The 25,378-nt window shown below is 41.0% G+C and overlaps 3 protein-coding genes and 1 non-coding gene across 5 annotated transcripts; 1 reads left to right on the top strand and 3 right to left on the bottom strand.

Annotated features, from left to right (window-relative positions):
* Nucleotides 1–231: 231 nt before the first annotated feature.
* LOC130180514 (protein tyrosine phosphatase type IVA 2-like) lies at nt 232–6,301 on the bottom strand. Of its 2 annotated transcripts, none has more exons than XM_056394073.1 (8): nt 6,186–6,301; nt 5,279–5,417; nt 5,045–5,172; nt 3,927–4,640; nt 3,744–3,836; nt 3,315–3,445; nt 2,204–2,278; nt 232–2,042 (listed from the first exon to the last, which is right to left on the bottom strand). In XM_056394073.1, the coding sequence occupies exons 4-8, from the start codon at nt 4,020–4,022 to the stop codon at nt 1,931–1,933; spliced, it is 507 nt and encodes a 168-aa protein (XP_056250048.1). In that variant the 5' UTR covers nt 4,023–4,640; nt 5,045–5,172; nt 5,279–5,417; nt 6,186–6,301; the 3' UTR covers nt 232–1,930. The 2 variants fall into 2 exon arrangements, with proteins under 2 accessions (XP_056250048.1, XP_056250049.1); XM_056394074.1 differs by having other exon boundaries at nt 5,279–5,414; nt 6,186–6,288.
* Nucleotides 6,302–7,565: 1,264 nt separating this feature from the next.
* On the top strand, nt 7,566–14,966 carry gjb9a (gap junction protein beta 9a). Its single transcript, XM_056393595.1, has 4 exons — nt 7,566–7,737; nt 11,389–11,601; nt 13,246–13,547; nt 13,630–14,966. The coding sequence occupies exons 2-4, from the start codon at nt 11,431–11,433 to the stop codon at nt 13,970–13,972; spliced, it is 816 nt and encodes a 271-aa protein (XP_056249570.1). The 5' UTR covers nt 7,566–7,737; nt 11,389–11,430; the 3' UTR covers nt 13,973–14,966.
* A 679-nt stretch (nt 14,967–15,645) lies between these two features.
* On the bottom strand, nt 15,646–15,727 carry trnas-gcu (transfer RNA serine (anticodon GCU)). Its single transcript has one exon. It is a non-coding gene; the product is annotated as a tRNA-Ser (tRNA).
* Nucleotides 15,728–16,787: 1,060 nt separating this feature from the next.
* Nucleotides 16,788–19,709, bottom strand: marcksl1a (MARCKS-like 1a). The gene is made up of 2 exons (XM_056393596.1): nt 19,411–19,709; nt 16,788–18,172 (listed from the first exon to the last, which is right to left on the bottom strand). Exons 1-2 carry the CDS (start codon nt 19,492–19,494, stop codon nt 17,630–17,632), a joined length of 627 nt encoding a protein of 208 aa, XP_056249571.1. The 5' UTR covers nt 19,495–19,709; the 3' UTR covers nt 16,788–17,629.
* Between the last annotated feature and the right edge of the window lie 5,669 nt (nt 19,710–25,378).

Below are 25,378 nucleotides of genomic sequence, written 5' to 3'. Positions count from 1 at the left end.
GGATTAGATAGACTTGTAGCAGTTTGATTATGTATTCAATGTAGAAGTGATCAGTGTTGCAGTGGTTATCTGATTCTGACACAATCCTGAGAGTTTAATTAATTCCAAATGCTTCAAATGCTTGAAAATGAAAGTGTGATGTTTGACAATTCCTTGCTTTCTAAAACGTACAATACAGACTCTTAAAACTGGATGATTTTCAAAATAGTTCCAAAAAAACAAACCCAGCAGTTACAGTACTAAACACTTTAATTTTCCAAGAGGACTAGTAGATTTTTTTTTCCCAGCAGACGGACATTTCACAAAGAAACACAGAGGAATCAATAAATAAATAACAAGTACAAATAGATCAAAAGGTACACAAGGTAAAGAAAATAAAACCTATAGAGAAATGGTAACAACACAAAGACCAACAGCATCTTACGAACACAGCAGCTGACCAGACAGATAGGTAGGTACAGAGCCGCAGATTAACAACGGCCATTAAGTGTTCAGTGGCAGCCATGTTGGCACAACAGTCCTGTTCTATGGTTGTTGTAATAGGAATACAGAAAGTATTTGGAAGATTGTCCTTTTAGTGAAGACACCTGGGTCACCAAAATGATCTTAAGTGTTTGTGCATCTAAAAGCTCATTCCTCCTACTCTGTTAAATACCAGCTTATTTCTGTACCATCTTTAACAGTAGATGCTCATGTGTTTGCATGGAGCTTACTGTCAATCAGCAGCAACTTCTGGACAGATCATCACTCAGTATTATCTAGCAGAAATACGGATATGCTACCGCTCAATCATACAAAGTGTTGAGTATCACTTAACACTTTGTATAGTGAAATGTAAGCATGAACCACTGCAGCCACTACTAAGGATATTATTTTGTTTGTGTTTTCAACAACTAAACACTGATAATCTACCAAAAGCTTTAAGTATTCCTCTATGAATACATTCACCAACTGATCTTTTATATGTTGGCCCTGTTGCCTTGGTGACAATATGAATGACAGTGTCAAACATGTGCGGCCAACGTGAGTTTGTTCCAGAGAAGCAGACTGTGCACCTATGACTTTGACTCGGGACATAGAGTAAGTAGGTAGATTGTAGTGTTGTTTAAATATAGTATATCACACATTTGCATCAAACCGAGGACAAGTTTTTTTTTTTTTTCCTCTTTTAATCTTAAGCATATTTCTTAATGTTTTCTAACTTGTCCTAGTTCTTTATTGTGTACACCACATTCTGGCTGCAGGACATTGATTTGGTCAGTGAGCAAAGATTGGAATAAATAAATCTGTGTGAGGATTGATGTGCAATAAACCAGCAAGCCTCTGAGAGTACATACTGCCAACTATTTACTCAGCATTTGTATTGTTGTTGCTTAGAACAAATATCAAGTTTTCGATTGATCCAAACATAAACATTTTAAATCAGTCTGTTAAAATCAGCAGCATTTACTGTAGCTGCGCCTGTATCATCGAATTGAGAGAGTGACCTTTGGGATGTATGTTGTTTTTTTTGGGGTTTTTTTTTTTTGTTTTGTTTTTTTTTAAACAAACTTGAATTCACAGTGACAGTTAAAAGTTGTTCTGTTTGACTGTGGGGAAGTATTTGTGTGGTTTTGTGTTTTGCTACATATTAAGATGAGGTTAAAGATAAAGGAACAGAAATAAAAACCTTTAACACTTCCACTTTTTTAGGTTAATTTTTTATGTAAAATCAGAGGTTACGTGACTAAACTTTTTAGAATATTTGCAGAACTTTGCAGTGAGGTCCTTGAATTTCTGGAATTCCACGAAGTGCTTTGAATAGATTTTATAGGTTCACATTATCAAAAAAAAAAAAAACCAAAACCCAAAGACGTCAACTTTTCATTTAACATCAAAAGATTTAAGTCTCCTATGTCGTTGCAGTGAAGATGTGTGGTGTTGCAGATTCCTACTGTACACAGCAGCTCTGACCGTTGGCATCTTTGGAGCGCAGACACAGTTTAGGTTTGTAGCTTTCAAGGTAAAGCAGCTGCTTGGAGTTGAACGCTCCACGGCGCTTCCTGACAGAAAAAGAGAGATAAGCGACAGCTTTATAAAAAACAGTGAAAGGCGTGTGAGCACCTACAGGGATGGTGCTGAACACAGTACATGAAAAGACCGAGCAGTTGTTCAGGACAATCAAGTTAAATGGTGAAGGGTAGAATCACAGCTTAGTACTCACAGTCTTATGAAGTGCACTGCATCTTCATATTCCATCCCACACTCAATTAGAGCCAGGGCCACCAGCACAGGAGCTCTGAGGACAAAAAACAAATGGATAAAAACTTACAACCATCTGTTTGGGAACACAGAAACAACAGTGCTCTGGCTCTGTAGCACTGCATAAATCACAGACCTGAAAACAGTGCATCCACTCAGTTGGTGCTCTATCCTTTGGCTCTAGCTTTACTCTTTATCAGGTTAAATCCTGATTTCACTCTGGACCCCTGTAGCTACGGATCAAAGGGCCATGGCAAACAGAGCTTAGCAACTGTGCAACATTATCACAACTGACAATGCATGCCAAGTTTATACTAGAGCCTGAGTGATACATTGGCAGGCTGATTTCGGCTGAATTATGCTAATAACAGATAAATCACTGTCAGTGTTTGTAACAGCCAATAAGCCAATAACTAAATTAAGCTTGAGCTACTTTATTACCAGTGTTTTTGTTGTATTACCAACCAAATTTGCTATGAAACAGTCTAGTAAGACAGTTCTAGCAAGTAAATGAACAACAGCCCCGTCATTTTCTCCCTCATCACTATGGAGCTGACATCTGCTATAAAACACTTTCTTGCAGTTTACCTGTTACAAGATTAGTTAGCCATGAAGCTAACTAATATGATGGCTTACCAGTGGAAGACAGCTAATGAGCCGTTAACATATAGCATTACATTCATTCTGCTTAAATGGCGTAATGGAAAATATATCCACATCTGATTTTCACCAAAGACGGTGTAAAACTGAGACACTGCCTTTTCAGAATTAACGCTAACCCCTTTGGCTAATGTCTGTCCGTCACATTTCACAACAGCTGGCTAGAACTGGTAATATTAGAGGGATTATTAGACCAGTGGAAAAGTACTAGAAATAAGCATGTGTATAAAGAGAGTAAATGACAGTGAAAGCTGATTCAGACACTCCCCATCCGCTCCTCAATAACTAAATATAAGGGATACATATCAGGAATCTTCTTTTTTTTTTTTTAAACGTGTTTTGGTTAAAAAAAAACAAATGAAGCTGTTCACATGTAATAATCAGCATTTAAATAATCTTGTGTCCATACTGACCGTCCTAGTCCAGCAACACAGTGCACAGCCACACAGCAGCCAGGCTCATCTCTAAACTTTGTCTGCAGCAGGTTCAGCCAGTCATCAACCACCTGGTCTGGGGGGGCTGATCCATCATCAAATGGCCAATCCTGGAAGGAAAATTGAGTCTTTATTGGACCTCTTTTTTGTTGCAAACCTATCAGCTGTCATGATTCTGTGGTTGAAATCTAGACTGACTTAGTGTTCGAGAAACATGGTAAAAGCAATTCATCGATCAAGAATGGTCTAGAGGTGTTTGCACTATTTCCATGTGGTTATTGTTGCTATGGCAACTGATTAGTTATGGCTATCAGTTGCTGAAAGTTCCTGTGTCAATAACCTGATGGCTTGCTGCACCTACTGCTGCTTGAAATACAATGGATTTTTAATGCACTCTGTAATTCTTACCAAAACGTGTATGCCTTCTTGTTCCACTGGTGTCTTGTCATATGTAGCAGCACACACTCTCACCAGGGTGTTAACTCCAAATGCCTTCAGATCCTATCAAAACACAGAGATTTATAGACAACATGTCACTTTTGCTTCAGCTATAAATCAAAATTTAAAAATTGTGATTAAAAAATGCACTACCTCTATAAACCTTCCCAGTTGTGCATTGGTGGGGTTGTGCGTGATGAGGAATCTCAGACAGTCATAGGAGATCTCCACTGGAGCCGGTCGGTTCATTTTTAGACCCACAAAGGTTTGTTAATAAAGAATTAAAGATCAGAAAAGTACTGTGCTTTAAAAAATTGAGTAAGAGGTCTTCAAACGAATCAAAGTGAAACTCCTTCTGACTGCAAAAATAGAAAAATAACTAAACTGAATTATGATTTATGGGCAAAGATTAAAAGAATGTAAATATTCTACTCCTTTGGCGACAAAAAGTAGTTTGAATAAAAACCAAAAAGGACTAGATAAATTTCCTGGGAGAGAAATGAGAAGAAAAAAATCTAAACTTTTCTTGGCAATGAAGTAAAAACTAAAATTGGCTTGGTTAAAAACAAAAATCAAAACCTAGCAGATTGGGATCAAAACGACTGGAGAGAGGACACCCAAAGTCCAGAAGGAAAAAACTGAAGACAGAAAAAGATTTATCCTTCTTTCCTTCCTTCCCTTCAGATCCGTTAGCCCAGTCAGAGAAGATCTGTATGAGATAGAGGAGAAGAAAGGAAAAGCAGGAAAAGAGAAGAGCAGAGAGGAAACTCCCGGACTAAAACCAAAGCCTCCCCTACTCCCCAGGCCAGCCGACAGACTGAAGGTTGGCTTCTCCTCATATGGGTTGAGCAGGATGGCAGTGAGGACCTTTGAGGCAGACACACAGATAATCATTCATTTTTTACAATGCTATAAGCCCAACTAAAAGTATCCTTCAATACTGGTTTTTCCTCGTTATTTTAATGCGAATAGGATCTTTTTGTCTACTGCTGTCATATAACTCACTAAACTAACTAAAATGTTTTTATCTGATATCCACTTATGAATGGGATGATGTCCTTAAACTTCATGCACTTACTCTTGTCTTTTATAGGCCAACACCGGGTGACATGAATGACTAGCTATGAATGGACACTGAAATCAGTATTTGTATTGCCACTGATTCACTGTAACTCTACTCTCTGCTGTCTATGGACTGTAACAGAGTAAACACGAAGAGTTTTTTCATGATGTTCCTGAATAAAGACACGACCGGTCTTTAGGCTACACACCTGTGTGTGTGTGAATGGCAGTGATTGCGCCTAGCTGGTGTCTCCTGTTCACTTGTCCACAATAAGCAGCAGGTGCTGGGCTTGGCAAAACTCCCCTCCAAGCCTCGCAAACGCCATACATGTGCAGCCTGAGAGAGACAGAGTAATGAATTGCAAGTGTGATGCCTAGCTGCTAAATTCGTCATTGTATCAACAGGTGAGACAGTGTTGCAGTGACTACTGATAAACACTCACTGTGATGAAAGCTGAGGAGATAGTTCATTGAGCGGACACAGGAAAATGTGACGGCTCCGGGATGTAGACACACCATTGATGATGATGCTGCTTTTCTGGGTCCTGGCTGACAACGGCCCGCTAGCTTGCTGCTAACCTGCTGCGTAGAAGACAACATGTTAACACTGCTCAGCCACCTGCGTGTAGTAGCTCCCCTTATTACCTGTTCATGAAAAAATTCTCAACATCAACCTCCCTGTACAAAAGAGATCATTGGCTTATGTTTTGCTATGCTGTGTATATGACGGATAAGGTTATGTCTCTGGACAACATCTAATTTTACATAGACTTTGGAGTGACATTGTGTCCACACGAAAGTAACGGAACAGTACGGTGTTCAGTTAGCTAAACTCTACCAATGGTCAGAGATCGGATTTTGCACCTGCGAATCATCGACAGTATTTAAATCACAGCTAACTACAAATTGTTAGAAGCTCAGTATTTAGATAGTTACTTATTTTTAAGCCTGTACAGACGTAGCCATGGCCAAAAACAAACCGCTTGACTGTTAACGTTTGCCAGGTCGATGTTCTAATGTTAAATATCAAACAGCTAGCTTAACGGTAATGTATATACAAAAGCTAATGTCATGACCAATTAAAGACAAAATGCTAGCGCAGGACTTAAAAACTAGTTACCTCCCGAGAGGAATCAACATCGCCTTCTGTCATATAGAACCAGGTCAATAACCATGTTCCCAGAATAAACAGCGAGCTAACACTTGCAAGGCTAAAGCATTCGCCGATTTTTCAATAACAGCCGAATGACAGCGAGAACAGCGGGCTGTTTAACAACGGTGGCATTAGTTACACAATTGTAACGGTTGCTACGTCGATGTCAAAGACCCACGATTAACGTAGATACTTACCAAACGTAGTAGTTTCACGAAAAAGCCAGACGCTTCTAATGAGTGAGAAGAGCCTGCAAAGGAGACATGTTGAACAGAAATGTCGAGTTAGCCGCAATAAATATCACAATTTCCGGCGGCAAGCTTTTCAAAAATAAAACACGAAAACGTACCCCCCATGTACCCTTTTAATTTGTAGACCAACAGTCTCTACTTCCGGCATTATTAAACCCACCTCTTGCAAATTTAACATAAACCAATGCTGGTGGTGAAACAAATTAGAAAAAGTTGTAACTGGGTGATGAAATGTTATGGATGTTTTTAAAACTTTTTTAAACTAAGTTTTAAGTTAGTGGAGGTTTTTACCTACATTCCACAAAAAAAAAAAACAATTAATTAATAAAATGCATTAAATGTGCTTTTTATGTGCTTTAAAACTTGACCTCTAACCTTTAGCCTGCTGGCATTACAACATTTTCTACCATGTTTTAAACCATAATTGTCCACCTGTACATATTGTTCTAAAGTGATGCTATCTCAAATGTTCTTAATTGTTACTCATCATTTATCTTTTCATCTTCATATATTTCACTATCAGACTCACACAACTATATATTGACAGCTCATGAATACATTGGTCAATGGTCTTGTATACATTCGGACTTACAGCATTTGTTTCATCTTATTTTATGCAGCTATTCTCTTGAAAATAAACTGTTGCAATAAGATACCGAAACTGATAAATACTCAATTTATTTAGTTTCTGTGTGAACTCACTGCGCACTGCACATTTGCACAGGCTTCCTGGACACTGCGTAACAGCATAGAGGGTGTGGCATTTCTCCCACTGTCTCTTACTCCTTTCACATACACACACACACACACACACACACACACACACACACACATCCTTGCACACTTATCTTTGTCGGGTCCCATCATTGAAATGCATTTCCTAGCCACTTACCCTAACCTTAATCGTCACAACTGAATTCCTAACCCAATCCCTAACCTAACCCTACCTTACACCGAATGCTAACACTAACCCTGAAACCAAGTCTTAACCCTCAAACAGCCATTTCAACATGTGGGGTCCAGCATTTTGGTTCCCATAAACCTGTCAGACTTCACAAATACAAAGGGATCTCCTAGGTTTTGACCCTATGAATATAGTAAAACAAGCCGGTTTGCTGGTCGGCAAGGATGGATGTCCTGTTTCCTTGCCCAATAAAGCATATGTGTCTCTACCTTTACCTATTTATGAGGTGTAAGGTTACATGGCTTGTAGGGAGTGGAGTCTCCACAAACTGACAAGACAGGGCATGTAAAGCCTGTGCTCAAATGTGTGTGTGCGTGTCTGTGTGTGTGTGTGTTTGTGATGACGTAGCAGCTGCTGAATCTGGTTTGGCAGGATTTCTGAGGAAAGGGCGAGAGAGTAGGGACAGAAACAGAGAGAGAGGAAGGAGCGGAAAACTACGTTTTCCTTCACCACATTTAACTTCAGTGCTGTACATTTATCTTCTCCTTCTGGTGTCGACACATTTGGTTCTTTTGAGAAAGGTTTCAGCACCGGGTAAGTTTTTTCTACTTTGATTTTCTTACATTTTACTGTATCGCATGCTTAAAGTCTGGACTGAGGGGTAAACAAAAGATTGTAACTAGTGGTGTGTTTATACAGTACACACACTGAGTTATAGTAGTGGGGGCTTTTTTCTTGTTAAACTCGAAAACAATATGGATACAAGTTGTTAGTTATGCCAACAAAGAGGGAAGCCACGGAGTCAGTCAAAAATTTTAAAAAGACAATGGGAGTAACTTCTCCTGTGACTAGGACACAAACATTTCAGGGGAGGATACAGAGCAATCGTTATAAAGAAACAATTACATAAAACAGTAAGTGGTCTTTACATAAACAGTAGATTCAGCACACAGACAAAGGCGTGGTGGAGTGTAGCATACTCACACTAAAACTTTCCACATTGCCTCTGATGGTACATGAAGTATCTAATTGCTTCCTTCCTTCAGCTTATTGTTGTTCAGACTTGTGGCATAACATGAATGCCTAAATTTAACTTGCAGCATTTGACACTTACTTCCTGATGGATACATGTATAAAAAAAAAAAATACTAATATAAATGTAGAAAATGGCAAACGTCTTATTACGATCAACCCAGAGCTGTGTGTCGTCATAGCAGCCATTACAAGCCTGTACAAGTCTCACTGGTGCTGATAACCTACTTTATTTTACCCATGTGAAAGAGAAAAACTAATCTGCATTGGAGTTTAAAGTGTTAAGACAGAAAAGTCCTCAGTGCTGAGCCACTCCTGTTCTTTGAGATCTAAATATTTTACTCTTTTCTAAACAGTGAGTGATCCTCCACTGTGCCAGAAACCATACATGCCTGAGGATGGTGTCACAGATCCCATATGGATGTAATGTTTCTTGTTTTTCTAGTAACCTAGTAGGAAACCACATTAGCAGTTTCTTCTTTTACCTTATGTTTTACAAAAAAAGCATAAATTCCTTGTGTTTTACGTGAAAAAAAAACCCACCTTCACATATCTTCCATTGCTTAATTACTAATTGCTGAATACATCCTTTAAGTCAACATACAACGACATTAAACCTGGTTACAGCGTTGACATTTTCTGCACATACTGTAAACATATGGGTTTGACATGTGATAGGAACAGTGTCTGCGGTGAAATACTGTATTGGATACACATTTTTAATGATTCTGTTATTGTGTTTCACACCAATAAAGCGGAAAGTTAGTCTCCTGTATAATAGCAACAGAAAAGATGAAGATTTATATCTATGTAATGTAAGCCACAAGTTTCTACGGCAACCATGGGACTTCAATGGAAAACTGTGCAGATCAGTGTACATTGGATTTTGTTTGCAAGGAAAGATTCATCTGTTAAACACACACACATACACACAACCCAGTATCTAGGCAACATAAACCCTGAAACCACACACATGCCACAAGGTTTATGATTTAAGTTGTATTTATACTGAACAGATGATATTGGATTGTTTCATTCTTGAACCTCATTACCCTCACACACATACAGCTACTGGTGTTTCCACTGTGTTCATTCAGCAGCAGCAGCAGCAGACAGCAGCAACTACACACACGGCAGCAACTACACACACAGCAGCAACTACACACACAGCAGCAACTACACACACAGCAGCAACTACACACACAGCAGCTGTGTGTACAGACTAAACAGGGTCCATGGTGGAACATATGGACAAACAAAGACTGATCAAGGCTCATCTTTAAGAGTCAGTGAATGTAGCATGATTGACCCCAGGAGTCAATCTCATTACGATAAACTGTAAATGCACAGTGATTAAGTATAAACACCAGACACGTGCATGTGTAGATGAGTGTGTCTAGAATGATGACTAAAACATTTATTGATACCATCATATGGTGAAACTCATTACTACTTTAATTTTGAGACAAAAAAGTCTTTGGCTTTCACTGGTTGGCTAGAAGGACATAATTTGCTCAGAAACTGTAGAGGGGAATATACACACACTGAGCACTTTATTAGGAACACCTGTACACTGCTTATTCATGCAATCAGCCAAATCATGTGGCAGCAGTGCGATCTCAGTGACTTTGACCATGTCATGAATGTTGGTGCCAGTTTGATTATTTCTAAAACTACTGATCTCTTATGATTTTCACACACAACAGTTTCTAGAATCAGAATGATGCGAAAAACAAAAACACATCTAGTAAGCGGCAGTCCTGCGGACTTGTTGATGAGAGAGGTCAGAGGTGAATGATCAGACTGGTTGGAGCTGATGGAAAGGTTAAAGTAACTCAGATAACCACTTTTACAACTGTGGTAATCTGAAAGGCATCTCAGGATACACAACATGTTGAAGCATGAGGCAGATGAGCTACAACTGGTCGTCAGGTTCCTCTCCTGTCACCAAGAACAGAAACGTGAGACTACAGTGAGCAGAGACTCACCAACACTGAGGAGGTGAAGACTGGGAAAACTTAGCCTGGTCTGAACAATCTGGATGGGTAGACTCAGAATTTAGTGTCAATAGCATGAATCCATGGACCAACCTGCCTCCTGTCAACAGTCCAGGTGGTGTAATGGTGTGGGGAATGTTTTCTTGGTACTTGGTACTTAGTAAAGTGCTTGGTGAGTGTATCTGCACTGCAGCCTTTGATAGCACCTCTCCACATTAACATATATTTTGGATTATATTTCAAGTGAAACAAATTTTCAAAAAAAGTTACATACTGTAGATTCATAGAAATTGTTCGACATTTTGGGAAATACTCTTTCTCGCCAAGTGTTAGATGCAAATATCTATTCCACTCTCATGTGTGTAAACATGAAGCTACATCCAGCACCCTGATAGCTTAGCGTAGCATGGAGATTGGACACAGTGGGAAACAGTTAGACTAAAACTGTAGTGTAAAAATGAGAGCTTGCAATTTTTATTTGGCTTTGTGTGCCACACTATTTGTTGCTTAGGACCATTTACCAGACAACCAGCAGAGATTAAATGTATACTTCAAAATGTTACACTATTCCTTTAAAATGTTGCCTTCACAGATAAATTTAAATTCAAATTTTACCTGTTGCATTAACTTAAAATTGCTGGTAGGTCAAGGTAAATTCCAAAGATAGTTTTACTATTTTGTTCATATCTTAATGCGTCAGTATTGAAAAGACAGATGGTACATTGATTTATCCATCAACCGCTCCAGCCATCTGACCAAGACATTCATTTTCCACCATGAGCATAACATGACATTATATTCTGCTGCCTGTGTACATCTTGTTGATGTTACTCATGTGTGGACGTTTCCTTCGTGGGGAAGCTGTTAACATTAATAATCCTGTATAATAATTTATAAAGCATTAGACCAAGTCAGTTGGTTGGATTCAGTCTACTGTATTTACTGCATACACACAGTCCAGAAACAGATTTGTAATGTAGTTGGTATGAATGATTCACACAAGCTCATGCAAGCTCTGTGACAGAAACACCAGTTTAGGGTGCAGCTGGTGCATCTGACATAAGTATTATTGGTATGTTTTGGATTGGGCAAGTTGTGGCTAATCCTTAACCGTAGCTCGTCTAAATTTGACCTTCTTAGAGTGAAGACATTTAAAAGCAATATCTTAGGAAAACACCTATGATTCAGCCATGATCCTTCTTCCTCTGTTTCACAGGGTGCGCTTGCGTCCTTCAGCCAGCCCATTGCAGCAGCAGGGATGAACTGGTCGGGGCTGGAGAGTCTGTTGAGTGGAGTCAACAAATACTCCACTGCATTCGGGAGGATCTGGCTGTCCATGGTGTTTGTGTTCCGCGTGCTGGTGTTTGTGGTTGCAGCGCAGAGGGTTTGGGGCGACGAGAGCAAAGACTTTGTGTGTAATACCCGGCAGGTAATATGGAAGAGCAACTCTTTATTACCAGCTGCAACAGGGTGGCTTGTATTGTTTCCACCTTGTGAGTCTGTGTGTGTGTGTGTCTCTGTGTCTGTGTGTGTGTGTGTTTGTGTGTGTGTGTGTGTGTGTGTGTGTGTGTGTGTGTGTGTGTGTGTGTGTGAGTCTGTGTGTGTGTGTGTGTGTGTCATCATGGCAAAATGTGGTCCACTGTAGTAGGAACTACCACAAAGGTGCTTTTGAGTTCTTTGGCAGGTGTTAACATGCCTGTGGACATAGCTTCACAACTGTGCAAGATTCAGTCATGAAACTTTACACATCTGCATTTTCACTGTTTCACTGAGTTTCCCACTGAAAGGCAGCTCATGAACATTTTTCTAATTTGAATGATGAATTCAGATTCATAGAAAATTTAGAAGGACCTTAAACTGGTTGATACAGCATGGAGTTAACCTCTTTAATCTATCTTTCAGGATCTGAAAGATAGATTAAAGCTGTGTAGCTAAATTAAGGGGTTGTTTCACCCATATTTGTTCCAGACAAAATACCAGTCACCATTACATTGGTGTAGAGACAGAAATCTCAGAAACAGATATCTCAATATCTACAAAAGTATCTACATGGCTACACGCCACTAAATGAAAGAGAGAAAATGTTTTGTGTAATTTGGGTGTACCAACCCTTTAAAGGACAGTTTAAACTGTTTGTGTAAGTTTGACCACCTGTACGCGTCTTTGTGAGTTTGACACATGAATAACAGTTTATTCGTCACCATACCGACCTGTGAAAACAGTAAAGTCGGGTTTTCTGAAAAATTACCCTGATGATGTCACAGAAAGCTTGCGTGGACTGAAGGACATGTATTATGGGAAGCGTAGGATGCAGTGTTTTTGAAGCAAAGGCCGGGCTCTGTAGTCTGAGCCTGGCTTAAACGTAAAGCTTTCTCATGCCTCAATCTGACCTTCTTTTTTAATCTATCTCTTGTGGGTTCCTAAACCTAATAGAAGTGGTGCTAAATCGCTCGACTGGCCCTTCGATACTTTAGTATATATTAGGCTGTTAATTTATAAGCTATCAGATTTATCTTCAGAGGTTGACCTTTAACCAGTATAATTGTTTTTTTTTTAATTCTGTCTCAGACCATTAGAACACAAATCTTAATCAACAGTTAAATCCATAAGAAACTGCAGAAAGAAAATACTGCAGCCGACTTGCTAGATTGGTTCATTTTTGCTAAGAATTCTTGTGGGGAAACAAAACTGTAAAATATGCCTGTTTTTTTTTTTTGCTTGAGATCAGGCCCAAGAGGCTGCAAGTAATGCAGTTGCATTATTATACCACTATATAGGTATTAAAACCTTCACCAGACGTCTGACCTGATATCTCATTCTGACAGCATAATGTAGTGGTACTTTTGTTATGTGTTTATCATCTCATGGCAGGCGTATTACCTCATATAAAATAAAAGTATTGGCTCTTATTTTAGCCTATGTTCAGTTTTTTTGTCTGAATGCATGAATGCAACAACCTACCAACTTGCTATCAGTTATTTTATCCATTACAGATGACATTAGAGTCATTATGGAAAAAGTAATTACAAAATATAACATTATTTTTTTAAATCTTTTTTAACTTTGTTTCCAGCCTGGCTGTACCAATGTCTGCTATGACCACATCTTCCCCATCTCCCACATCCGTCTGTGGGCGCTGCAGCTGATCTTCGTCACGTGTCCGTCTCTGATGGTGATAGCTCATGTTAAATACCGTGAGGGAAAGGACCAGAAATATGTGGAGCTGAACCAAGGCTCTCACCTGTACGCCAACCCAGGCAAGAAGAGAGGGGGGCTGTGGTGGACATATCTGCTTAGTTTGGTCTTCAAAGCTGGATTCGACACATCATTTCTCTATATTCTATACAGGGTATACCATGGATATGACCTGCCCAGGTGATGCTTGTATATTATTACTTGTCAAATGAAAACATTGTGTTTTGTATCAGCTATAACTTGTTTTACTCTTTTGTTTCAGGTTATCCAAGTGTACACTGGAACCATGCCCCAACACTGTCGACTGCTTCATTAGCCGTCCAACGGAGAAAAAGATCTTCATGTTGTTCATGGTCATATCCAGCGCACTCTGCATCTTCATGTGTATTTGTGAGATGATCTATCTGATAGGCAAGCGCATCAGCAAATTGTTGAGGATCCGACACGAGAACCAGAGACTGATATTTGCTGAGCAACATGAGCTCACCAACATAGCCCCACCAAGGTCCCAGTATCGGAGGACCGATCCAACGCTGACAGAGAGCCAGCTGAGTTTACACAGGAGGGACAAGATCAGAGAAGGCAGTGCAACTACAACACTGTAGGACACAGTGGTCATTAAGCTATGGGTTTGTTTCTGATGGGTGACCGCACAACAGGAACACAGGCTACCTACCTAAGACTATTGAACCAAAAGACTAATGAAAGGTTCAGAGCCTGTACATAGTGATCCTGTGATCGAGCTGAACAAGAAAAACACATGGTTCTCCATTAAGAGGATCATCAACACTGGCTGGTGGTGTGTTGTAAGGCGTCACTTAAAGAAGAGTACTACTAGGATTATTATGTTTGGATATCAGATTTTTAACTTTGTACCATGTACTATACAAGGAGAGACATCCAGGAGTCTGATGTTGATTCATCATCAACATCAATATATCACATATTCTAGATCACAACACTTGGTATCTTCAACACTGTAAATAGCTTTATTAACAGACTGACTGAGAGAACGATGCCTCCTCCAGTGCTCTGCACATTCATATTTCTTCTACTGCAGTGAACAAAATGCCACCAACAATTTATCCACCGAGGTTGAACTCTTTCCCCCAAGAAAGCTGGTTTAAATCATAGATTTGGATTTGTAAGAGCTTTTTGGTCAGCAAGTTACTGTGAGTAATGAATGGACTTCATCACAGCACAGATAAATTGAGTGGATTACTGATTCTCATATTTCATATAGCTGACAACCAGCTGATTCCTAAGTGGAATTTGTTAAGGTCACTCAATTATCAGCATTTAAAATTTATATTACAGAAACGTTATTGCATTTTTGTTATTTAATATGAGTGGACGTGATGGACTTGAGGCTGTAGTCCTGCAGTACAGGCAGGACTTTAGCTGAGCTGACAGACTGATGTTTAAGGACAAGGTCATTTCTACTTTCATTTTTAGTTTCATGCCCACACTCAAAGAGAGTCAAATGGAATATCATGATGTGGTCAAATAGTTCCTTTTAAGATATAGCAATTTATTTTTATTTACTGTTATACTGATAGATTTTATTGCTTATGAAATAAAAATGCTTATCAAGCTCTAGACTGTCTTTTTGTTATTTTCCCACAGATACACAGGATTTGCACATGAATTATGATGCTGCTCATAATATCACTGACAAACTCACACATGAAAGGAAAGGTTTAAGAAAAAACTAAATAAAAAGCAGCAGAAGTCTATGAACAACTTTAGGTTGTATTTAATATTGTAAACATCAGGGAAATACTGAAAATAGTTTCACTATGTGACCACTAGACGGCAGCCTTGTCCTCGTTAAATTGACCATTCTATTTGTCTATTTAAAGATATTTTTAGCGATTTTGTCTAAATACGTTTTAAATAAGAAGAGAAGTTTAAAAAGAAAAAGCTGCTTCAGTGAACTCATTGTGATTTGGGTAAACCCACATTCCGTCAGTGCTTCATCAAGATGAGAAAACACCTCACAGCTGATCATATGAACGATGCAGGTACCTCAGCCATGTGGACATTAAGGACAACCCTACATGCTGCCTTCAATTGCCTCTGTAAAACCCCCCAAGAGCATGGCTTTTCATTTATATGCCATAATTTGAATATTAACTAATAATGAAAAATGCATTCTCTAGCAATTGAATGAAGTATATGTTTGACAACCGTGTCAACCGTTTTATATATATTAATTTCAAGTTAATGGGCGACATTGCACTGAACATTTATGTCTTCAAACCGAAAATGTCCGATGCGACGAGGATGGGATTCGAACCCACGCGTGCAGAGCACAATGGATTAGCAGTCCATCGCCTTAACCACTCGGCCACCTCGTCTGGTGAACCACACAAAAAGATGTTAAATATTCTGATACAGCTATACATATCTCTGATACACACATGGACACTGGCTAAAACTCCGGCTAATCACCAAACACGACCAACGTGTAGACGCACGGGACATGTTCACCGTGAGCAACAGGCTGCAGAGTCACGCTCCATACACGTGTCAGTCCACCAGAGGGAGCCAGAGACAAGCAAATTAAAACGAGGTATGTTAACTATTTGACGAGGAATTTCTTATTTAAATGGGTCTGATTCCGCCATCTGATGACTACATATCAAATACATGTTGGCATAATTAATTATAATGATGTAAGAGAGCCTATAATGAAGCTTGTGTGGAGCTGTCTCTGGCGCACATCAAATCCCATTTCCCTGGTACAGACATGCCTCCAGCTCTACATCCACAGAATCCATTATATGGATTTAAAGGTTTATTTGTCATGCACACAAGTATCATGTTTAGTGGACTGCAATATGGCGTGCTACTACTGTTTTGCCAAAGGGCTAGTGTGAAAAATGAATATCAGGAAAAAAAAGATAAATCAAATTACATGTAAGTGGATTCATACCAAGTATATGAATGTATTTCCTACAGAATATTGGTGCAGGTGTGAACTTTTGTAAGTATTATGTGCACAAGGACAAACCAAGTATGACTCAGGCCTCTGCAACCTTTATAGTCGTTCATCTTCTCCTTAAATTAGCATTACCAGATCTTATATGTCCTCGTCTGGAGTCACAAGCAACAAATGTTTTCAATTTCTTGTGCCATTTTCATAATCTAGGTGATGTAAGCGATGTGAAAACTTGTTTATATTTGCCATTTAATCTAAATTATAGCTTTTCCCCAATAATAACTTCTTATTTAAGAAATATATATGTATAAATGATTTTGACCAGTTTCTATTATATAACTGATTGTTTTTGTGTATGCGTGACATAATACCCGAACAAACATCCTTATGAAAACGAAAGCCTGAAAGAAGACTAACTTTCCATCTCGTAACAGTTTTGTGTCTTATGGTGTGAAACACAAGGCAGAACACAGACAGAGGGGATCAAACATTTATTTACCCTTATTAAAAGTTACAATAAAACCATTAACATCTTCAAACGATAGCAAAATAAAGAGAACCAAAAATATTGGCCAAAACATATTTACAGAGACAGTTTGCAGATAAAAAGCTCACATTTTGTACACAATCCCAACCCCTGCGTCATAAACTCTGAAATGTGAACACTGCAATACTCAAGAAGCTTGAATGTGGTTTTAGCCAGAAAAAGAATGAAAATGCACGAACAAAGACATAGCTCTTTTTCCACCTCCCCTCCTCGATTTTCACTTTTCTATACATGACAAAATACTTGAAATTTGGGGGTAAAACATAGGAATGTAGAATTCTAAAAATTAATAAGATCATTTGAAAGGTTTATGTGTCCGTATAACAGTCATTTCGAGTGAAGGAGATGGTCTACCCCGCTCTGCAACGGTGACAATTTTTAGATCCCAAAAAGATGAGAAAGAAAAATAAAATGTTATAGGGCTGCCACGCTGTTAAAAAGGATGCTTCTCCATGAATTGGGAAAATAAGTCAGTATTCCTGATTCGCTCCACATCCAATCCATTACCTTCGCCACACGCCAGTCCCCGTGTGTACCATGAGGGGGCGACACATGCCGACACTTTCATCATGAGAGGGCCCGGTGAGATTCCGTCTGTCGAAGAACTAATAAAAGGCAGTGAACTGGTGGTTGAATCAGCAAACGTGATATATCCTTTGTCTTCTTTTGTAGTTTTGTTTATAACTTTAAGAACGTGGCACGAGTCTCTCATATATATATTTATATACTTTAATCTTGGAAAATCAGTTCAGGTGCCGTGGCGGGGTGCAGTCACTCTGCCTTGGCCTCGCCCTCAGATGCTGCAGGTGTCGTTCCCTCGGCGGGGGCGGCGGCCTCCTCAGCTGGAGCAGCCTCTGTGGCCGGGGCTGCCGCCTCCTCCGCCGCCTTGGTCTCTCCCTCGGGTGCAGCTGCGGCAGTGTCGGCGGCAGCTTCATCTTCTTTGGCCTCAACGGCTGGCGTCTCCTCTTTGGTTTCCTTGGCCGCATGGCCGTTCTCCTCTGGCTTGTCCTCGGTCGTGGGGGAGGTGGCCTCCTCCTTGCCCTCCTCGCTGCCCTTCTTGCTCTTCTTCAGCGAGATGCCCTTGAACTTGAAGGAGTTCTTCAGGGAGAACTTCTTCTTCTTCTTGCCATCCTTGGCGGCCTCTCCATCTGCTTTGGCAGCCTCGCCCTCAGCTGCAGGAGCGGGCTCGATGGCATCTCCGGCGCTGGTCTCGCCCTCCTTGGCTGGTTCAGCTGTTCCATTTCCATCTGCAGCAGCCACTTCCCCATCTGGCTTGGCTGACACATCACCATTGGTCTTGACATGGCCGTTCTCCTGCAGAAAAGAGGGTTCTCATTAGTTATGAATTAATATATTCAAACTGGGCCAAAACAAACACATTGGCACTGGAAAAGGGAATTACTCAAAATATACAGATGGATAAATTGTAGATGAAATGTGTTTCAATGTAGCAAACAAATCATGTGGCAGATTAGCATTAGCCCATTTAAATAGTTAATCCAGCCATACTTGGGGAAAGCTGCTTGCCCTGACAGTGGTTCAGAGGGGGATTCAACAGCTGTTTGCTTGACTCTGGACGGACACACGGGGGCAGTAGTGCTGCATCTAAACGTCAACATAGCCAGCGAGTTGGGGAACAAAGGAATCCCCGTGAAACCTGGTTTCTGCTCTCATCCGAGAGCTGCAGCTCACATCTACCACAGCTCCCTGCGTGAGCTCAGTGCGGCCAGAGCTCAAACAGCACATCGCCCACGGCACAGATAAAGCCACGGTCAATTTACGACTCATACTCAACAAATCTATCGCACTCATGATCGGAGGTTTTAGAAGTCCGTCAAGTCTAACCGATCCGTGTTCATTAACATGTGTAAACGGGCATCAGAGGCTAGACTCAGTTTACGCTCCCGACAAACAGCAATTAACAATCATATCAGTCATCAAAGCGCAATTTATTTCCACAAACTTCCATTTCAACCTAAACGAAAAGCGCTTGAAAGCAGGGAGTTTGGAGCAAAGGGTTTGAACTGGCGACTGTCGGCGCTTTGTTTGCAACTCCGCAAAATGCGCCTCCAGCAGGGCACATTTGCATCCTTTGCACCCGTTTGCTTCGCATCTTTTGTTCGACGTGAGAGTGACTATCTGCCCGACTACGGCCAACTCATGAGAGAAAACACGGTCCAAACACATATTTCGACCCGAATGTGTCATTCTTAGAGTAAATGTGCGGTGGATGGCTCCTGTGGGAGCAGCAGACAGAATTAACAAAGGCAGGTCTGGTGCGCGCTGAGCGGGGACGAGCGTGGCCACTCGACGGCTGCTCTGCTGGAGGTCCCCTCGATTCAGACAACCTGTTTTAATTTCTTTCACAATTTTTCCTACAGACATGTGAGTAACAGAGCTCTGAGTCTGCTCTCGGGTCTGAGTGTGAAACAGCAACAAGCTCAGCTCCCATCGCAGCCCTGAGCCCCACCGTGGCACCCATGCTGCCAGTGGGCGTTGGGAGCCATGTGGCTCCCCGCTGATGCTCGGCGTGTCAGGCCCGCTTTACTCACCTGGCCGTTGGCTTTGGCAGCAGCAGGGTCAGCGGCGGCTTTCCCCTCAGCAGCTACTCCACCCTTGGACAACTGGGCTCCCATTTTTTTTCCTTAGGTGTTCTGAACAAAAAATAAAATCGAAAAAGAAAAACCTCGAAGAGTTTTTGAGATTTAAAAATCCAGATCTGGGATAGGTAGGATCTTGCCAAAGAGGTGAAAAATCCGACCGGATCTCCTTCTCCTAGCTGGGTTTGGAAATGAGAAGATCCCCCTTCTGTGTGTGTGTGGACCCCACGGCGGCTGAGCTCAAATTAAAGGATGTCAGGGATACGACTGTGAGTATTTCAACCGCGCCTCAAAATCGACCAGAGTCTCCTCCCACGGGCGTGACAGCCGGGCTTTGTCCAATCTGAGGCCGGGGGATGGGCCTCCTTCACCCCCCTGTCACTGCAACAGTCTGCTGCTCAGCTCGACCATCAGCAAGACTTCTCCCACTGTTTCACATGTCTGGAAGATGTTGGACATTTTTGACTTTTTAAACTTTGTTCATGAACTTACTCAGCACTTGTTGCATATGTGCTGCAAGAAACGGACAGGCAGGAGTTATTATTTTTAATACCTGAGGAGTCACTTCATCATCATCACTTCATTCATCATTTAAATAAAATGTCTTTGAATAGTGTATCATTTCAAAGGGGAGGTGAATTGATACAATAATGGACAAATCCCATTAATGTTACTATGAATTCACTAGTGAGACACACTAAAGATGATTTTAAAGATTTCATCATCATTTTTTTCATCAGACAAGTGGTTGCCACTTTAAGGATTGAAACCTCATTGAGTTATAAAATCAATCTGAAGCGTTTCAAGATGGAAACGGAGACCAAACAATATTTCTGCTACACGGACTTCTGTTTATTTTTTATGACTTTTCTCAAATCTCAGCTTTTTTTTCTCATGAAATTGCAGATAGTTTGACCCCTCCAGTCGTCTAAGAGCTGATAAAATCGAACAATCTGAGAAGGCAACATCACTTTTTGGTTGAAATGTTCACAGCTCCAAGATTTACCCATGATAACAGGTTGTAAATAGGCGGTTTTTTTTTTAGCTATAAAGGTTAAAAAAAACGGGGGGGGGGGCAAAAAAGCTGGGGACCAGTGTAGTAGATCACTCCAAGCTCATGCTTACCACTGTTACACCCAAGTTTAGCAATGTCTGTCAGAGTTTCAGTGACTTCCTTCAACTAAAACAAATCCTCAGATGATCTTGATGGCCCGATTCTTCTGTGGAGAAAAACTGGATTTGAATGAAAGGCCAGGAATTTTAATGGCCCCTGCTGGAGTTTGAGTGACAGGCCCGGCTTTCCAAGAGTAAACTCGTTACATAACATGCAGCCAGCTTCGCACTCAGTGGAGACCTTGCGATGGCACTGGGGCTGCTTTGTCACTGACACAGACAGGGAGACAGTGAATCAGCCTGTCAGCCAGTAATGAGGTCTCTTGGCCAGACGAGTGAATCCCACGATCGCAGCAATGACACTGCATTTTTTTTTTTTTTTTAATTTTTGGGTTGGGTTTCTTCTTGTGATCCAGCAAAGGTCAAAGGTCAAATGTTTTAAGCTGAGTTATGAGAGCCAGTGGACGGCTTCCATAAGCAGGGCCAGTCATGGGACGGGGTCATATATGCATTTTTACATGCCAGCTGCTTCATTTTCAAACCATAACTCTTAATTCTGGACGACCGTAACCAAATTAGCCTTTCTTTCCCATTAACAAGGCCCTCGTTTATCCCACAGATGAGCCAGTGTCAACAAAATGTCGCTCTGTCTGCTTGTCATCTTTATAGGACTTCATTATGTGGAATTTATGATTTCCTCTTATTAAAATAGTCTTCTGAGGCATCCCTTTATGGGTCCATATGTCTCTCTCTCGCTCTCTCCCTCTCTTTGGCTCTCAGTCGTTGTTTCTACAGGTCCAATCGCACACAGAACATCCCCCTCCACACATGTACACACTCACACAAACATATCACAGCCGTGGTATGCGAGGCATCTACACGCCACCCACAGAATGATCTCCATCCATTCAGTGGGCTGAGCTTCCCAGAGTGGAATACACCCTCAGGGGGTTCAAAATCTGAACCCCCCCCCCCGCCCCCCAACCCCCCAACCCCTCCTAACCAACCACTACCACTCCATACATTCCCCCAGACTGAGTCAAGAAGGACAACAACACACTGGAAAGATGTTTTGAACCCCCATCTCACCATACAGTGCACACATAGCTCAATCCTTGCTCTCTGATGTGGGATGCCTGAGTCGGCTCCTGGTGCTGATGAGGTCTATACATTAAGGTTGTCAGATTTCAAAGGGATGTTCCTGGTTTGATCAGCACTAGAAAGAGATGTTTCACAGCGGGGGGGCTCCGAGCCACTGCAGAGAGACTTCTTACAAGGCTGACCTCAGGTTTAACACTCATACATTAACAGTTTTAGGAGATTAGGAGTGAGTACGTGGACCATTTGGAAAACAAATGATTTTGGCGTGACACTCTTGAAATGCTAGTTGATAAAATGCCGGTTTTGCAGTGGTTTGCCAAGAAAAGTACTTTTTAACAAGTTAGCCATTTATGTGTATTTTGAAAGCAAACTTAAAAAAAAAAAAAAAACAATATGTTGTTGCTGTGAAAACATCTGAACATTTTCTACATCTAATTAAATTAATGGTTTTAACATTTTCTGGAAACATGTTTATTCAGATTCATCTAAAACAGATGCAAGTTAGCTTAGCTTAGCATAAAGACTGGAAGCAGGGGAAAACAGTTAGCCTGGATGTGTCCAGAGGATAAGAGCAAGAATCCAGGAAGTCACTGCACCTGGCCATGAAATAGTTTAAAGGACTATATGACACTTTGGGAAATGTGTGTATTTGCTTTTTTGCTGAGAGTTAGCTGAGAAGATTGAGACTACTCTTACATTGGTAACATAAGTATATAGCTGCAGGCAACAGATAGTTAGCTTACCTTAGTTTAGCTTATCTTAGTGTAAAGACAGGAAATAAGGGGAAAGCGCTTGCTTTGTTTTTACATTTCAGTTTTTGTTTGGATTAGACAAACGAGATGTAACATGTTAATTAGTGAGCCTTAGCATTTCATGCTGACTAAAGCTATATATTTAGCGTACATACATGTGTGGTATTAATTTTGTAATTTAACTTTAATCAGCTGAATAAATGTATTTTAGATATGTATTCTACATTAGTGTGGACACAGCCTTCATTATTTTTGTCCTCACCAGCTCAGTGTTTAAAACTTAGCAGAGAAAATCTGATAGTGTAGTGAAAATTGACAATGAAAGCCTTACTATTTATTTTCTATGCACACACAAACTTGTGCTACACACGCTGTGGTGATGACAAGGCCTGATTTCTTTAAGAAAAATGAGATTATTGCTGGAGGACTTCCTCTGGCCTCGACCTGTCTACTTATTATATATGTCACCCTTAACACGGTGCTTCTTCTCCCCTTCACACACTTTTTTCTCTCTAAGCTCGTCAATGCCTGTTTGTGTGGTTGCCCATTTTTCATGCCCTGACACAGGATGAGCTCTCAAATCTCACTAAAAGCCTCCATTGTCTCTCTCTCTCTTTCTCTCTCTCTCTCTCTCTCTCTCTCTCTCTCTCTCTCGGCAAGCCAAACTGATGAGCATCACAAGTAGAAAAAGAGGAAAAAAAGATTGAGAGTAAAGGAAAGAAGAGAGAGGGGGACTGGGGCGAAGGAGGAAGAATCAGAAACATCTCACTGGGGTTCCTTTTGCTTCAGGGAGGAGAAAAGTTGTCTTTATGACAGTCACCTTGAGCAGATTACTTATATCAGCGGGACAAATATGTAATTTCCCAAGGTTCCTCAGTTTGTCAGCAAATCATGCATAAACAATGACAAAAACAAGAGTGCAGGCTGTTTCCTTTGTGCCGTCCTATGGTTTTGTGATACATTGGTGGGTAAAAGTTTGTTGCAGTTTTACGGAACTAATGGTCTAAATACATCAGTACCTAATGTAATGCCATCCTACAAGGCACAGTCATGAATTAGGTTTATAACAGGAAATAATGTGAGGAGAAAAAGTTAGGCAGAAAGTGGATGATGTATAGCGACAACACAGTTTCGAATGAAAACATTTCATTTCAATGTATAACAGATGCAAATGCAGCAATGAAAGTGGTGTCTAAGCAGCTTTGTTTCTATGCTGAGATGTAAATTTGATTTTATATATCTGATTTAGTCGGGCACAAACAGATCATTTGCATTGCCAAGCACCTAATTACAAGGAGAATCAGGTGCACAGCCCTCTTCACTGGCATGAATAGGGGTGCGTGGACTTAAAAGAAAGCCCTTTGTAATGGTAATTAATTGGATCAACTGGCTTATTGACTGCAAAAAAGACCTCACCAGCAGGCAACCAACAAAGCTGCACATGGCAGCCATCTTGGCCGGGGGGCTTGTGCAGACGCATCAGTCTGTCAGGCTCTGGCAGTGGCTCTGGAAAGGAGGAGGAAGGGATGCTTGCTGGGATGTCCAATGCTCAGCCAGGCTTGCATTGCTCGGACTTGCCTCATTGATGAAATAGTCCCTCACATCACGGGGGAGCTCGGAAACACAACCTCTAAAGATGGAGGGAAACCAAAAGTAATCATGCTGATGCGTGTAGATTTCCCTCACATCCCCCCATTCTCTCTGCCTAAGGTGGCAGACATTTCTGCGTGCGTGCAGACATGCCACAGAGCCGGTTACCGTGGCAACCACTGCTTCCATCGACGTCTCCAGCTGATGTTACAGTGGGACGTGATTCGGTGGGAACTCAGTCAAGGGGGAGAATGGAAGAGGATATGGCTTTGACGTTGTTTTTGTTTGCCTTATCATCTCTGGATTGTTTATTTGAGATGACTCTGACTCTCCCACAACTTATGCAACTGAGGATCTCAACCTCTGTGACTGCAGGGAAATGAAGCGTGGTTTCCTTTTAACCTTTACCCTCACCACCTCCTTGTTAGGCTCTATTTTTGCCTCCTCATCATAAATTCTTTCTCTCAGTTTCATGTACTGTACATGTCCTCTCTTCCTCCCTCTCAGTGTGTTTGCCTCTGCCATTAAGGCTAGAGTCATTATAGTCGAATTCACCCGGTGGTGCCTTTTTTCCATCTGGTGTCATAACATGCAGGCCAGGTAAGATGGCAGCAAGAGATAAAACAGATGGCGAGACAAGTAAAAGGAAAGAGTGAGGGGTTAAGAAGTGCAGAAATCGTTGATGAGTCAAGCAGAGGGAGAGGATAGGGGCTAAGCAGAGTGTGTGTGTGCACGTGTATGTGTGTGTCTGTGTGTGTGTTTGTGTTGGACAGGGGCGTACAGTAGTAGGGCAGCTCATCCCCACTGGCAACGACGCTGCAGCATTACTAGGTCAGTGTGCCATCATCTCATTCATCATTATCACAGCCTGCTCTTCCTCCTCCACCACTCTCCCTCCTCATCCCTCCCACGCTTTCTTGCAGTTGCTCTCTTCTTCCCTTGCACACACACACACACACACACACACCACACACACACACACCACGATGGGGGAGACATTAGGCTTTATAGACAAAATGTAAAGTTAACCCAAACAGACTCAGACGGAGCAGGTCTGAATGTTTTGATTCCAAGTTCACACGTAACACAATAGCTAGCGTCATCTTTGGCCACATGCTTTTTAGATCAGAAGACACCATTTTCTGTGAAGTCACCCTTTAGCCTTTAGATGAAGAAGTTATAACTTATGATCTTATTAATGGTAATAAATCATTCACAAATCCTTTAATGATGACTGATAAGCCATTAATGAGAAAAACATTTAGGTTGCCATGTTTCACATTTGGCTGGTGTTTATTCTTCTTTAGCATGAAACTTGATATGTCTTTTTAGCTGGCTCTTTAATAAAAATGTTAACCCTTAAC

Source organism: Seriola aureovittata, chromosome 13 (assembly GCF_021018895.1).
Source record: "Seriola aureovittata isolate HTS-2021-v1 ecotype China chromosome 13, ASM2101889v1, whole genome shotgun sequence".
Classification (NCBI taxonomy): Eukaryota; Metazoa; Chordata; class Actinopteri; order Carangiformes; family Carangidae; genus Seriola; species Seriola aureovittata.
Note: the sequence above shows the minus strand (reverse complement) of the source record. Positions and strands in the feature narration are given on the sequence as shown.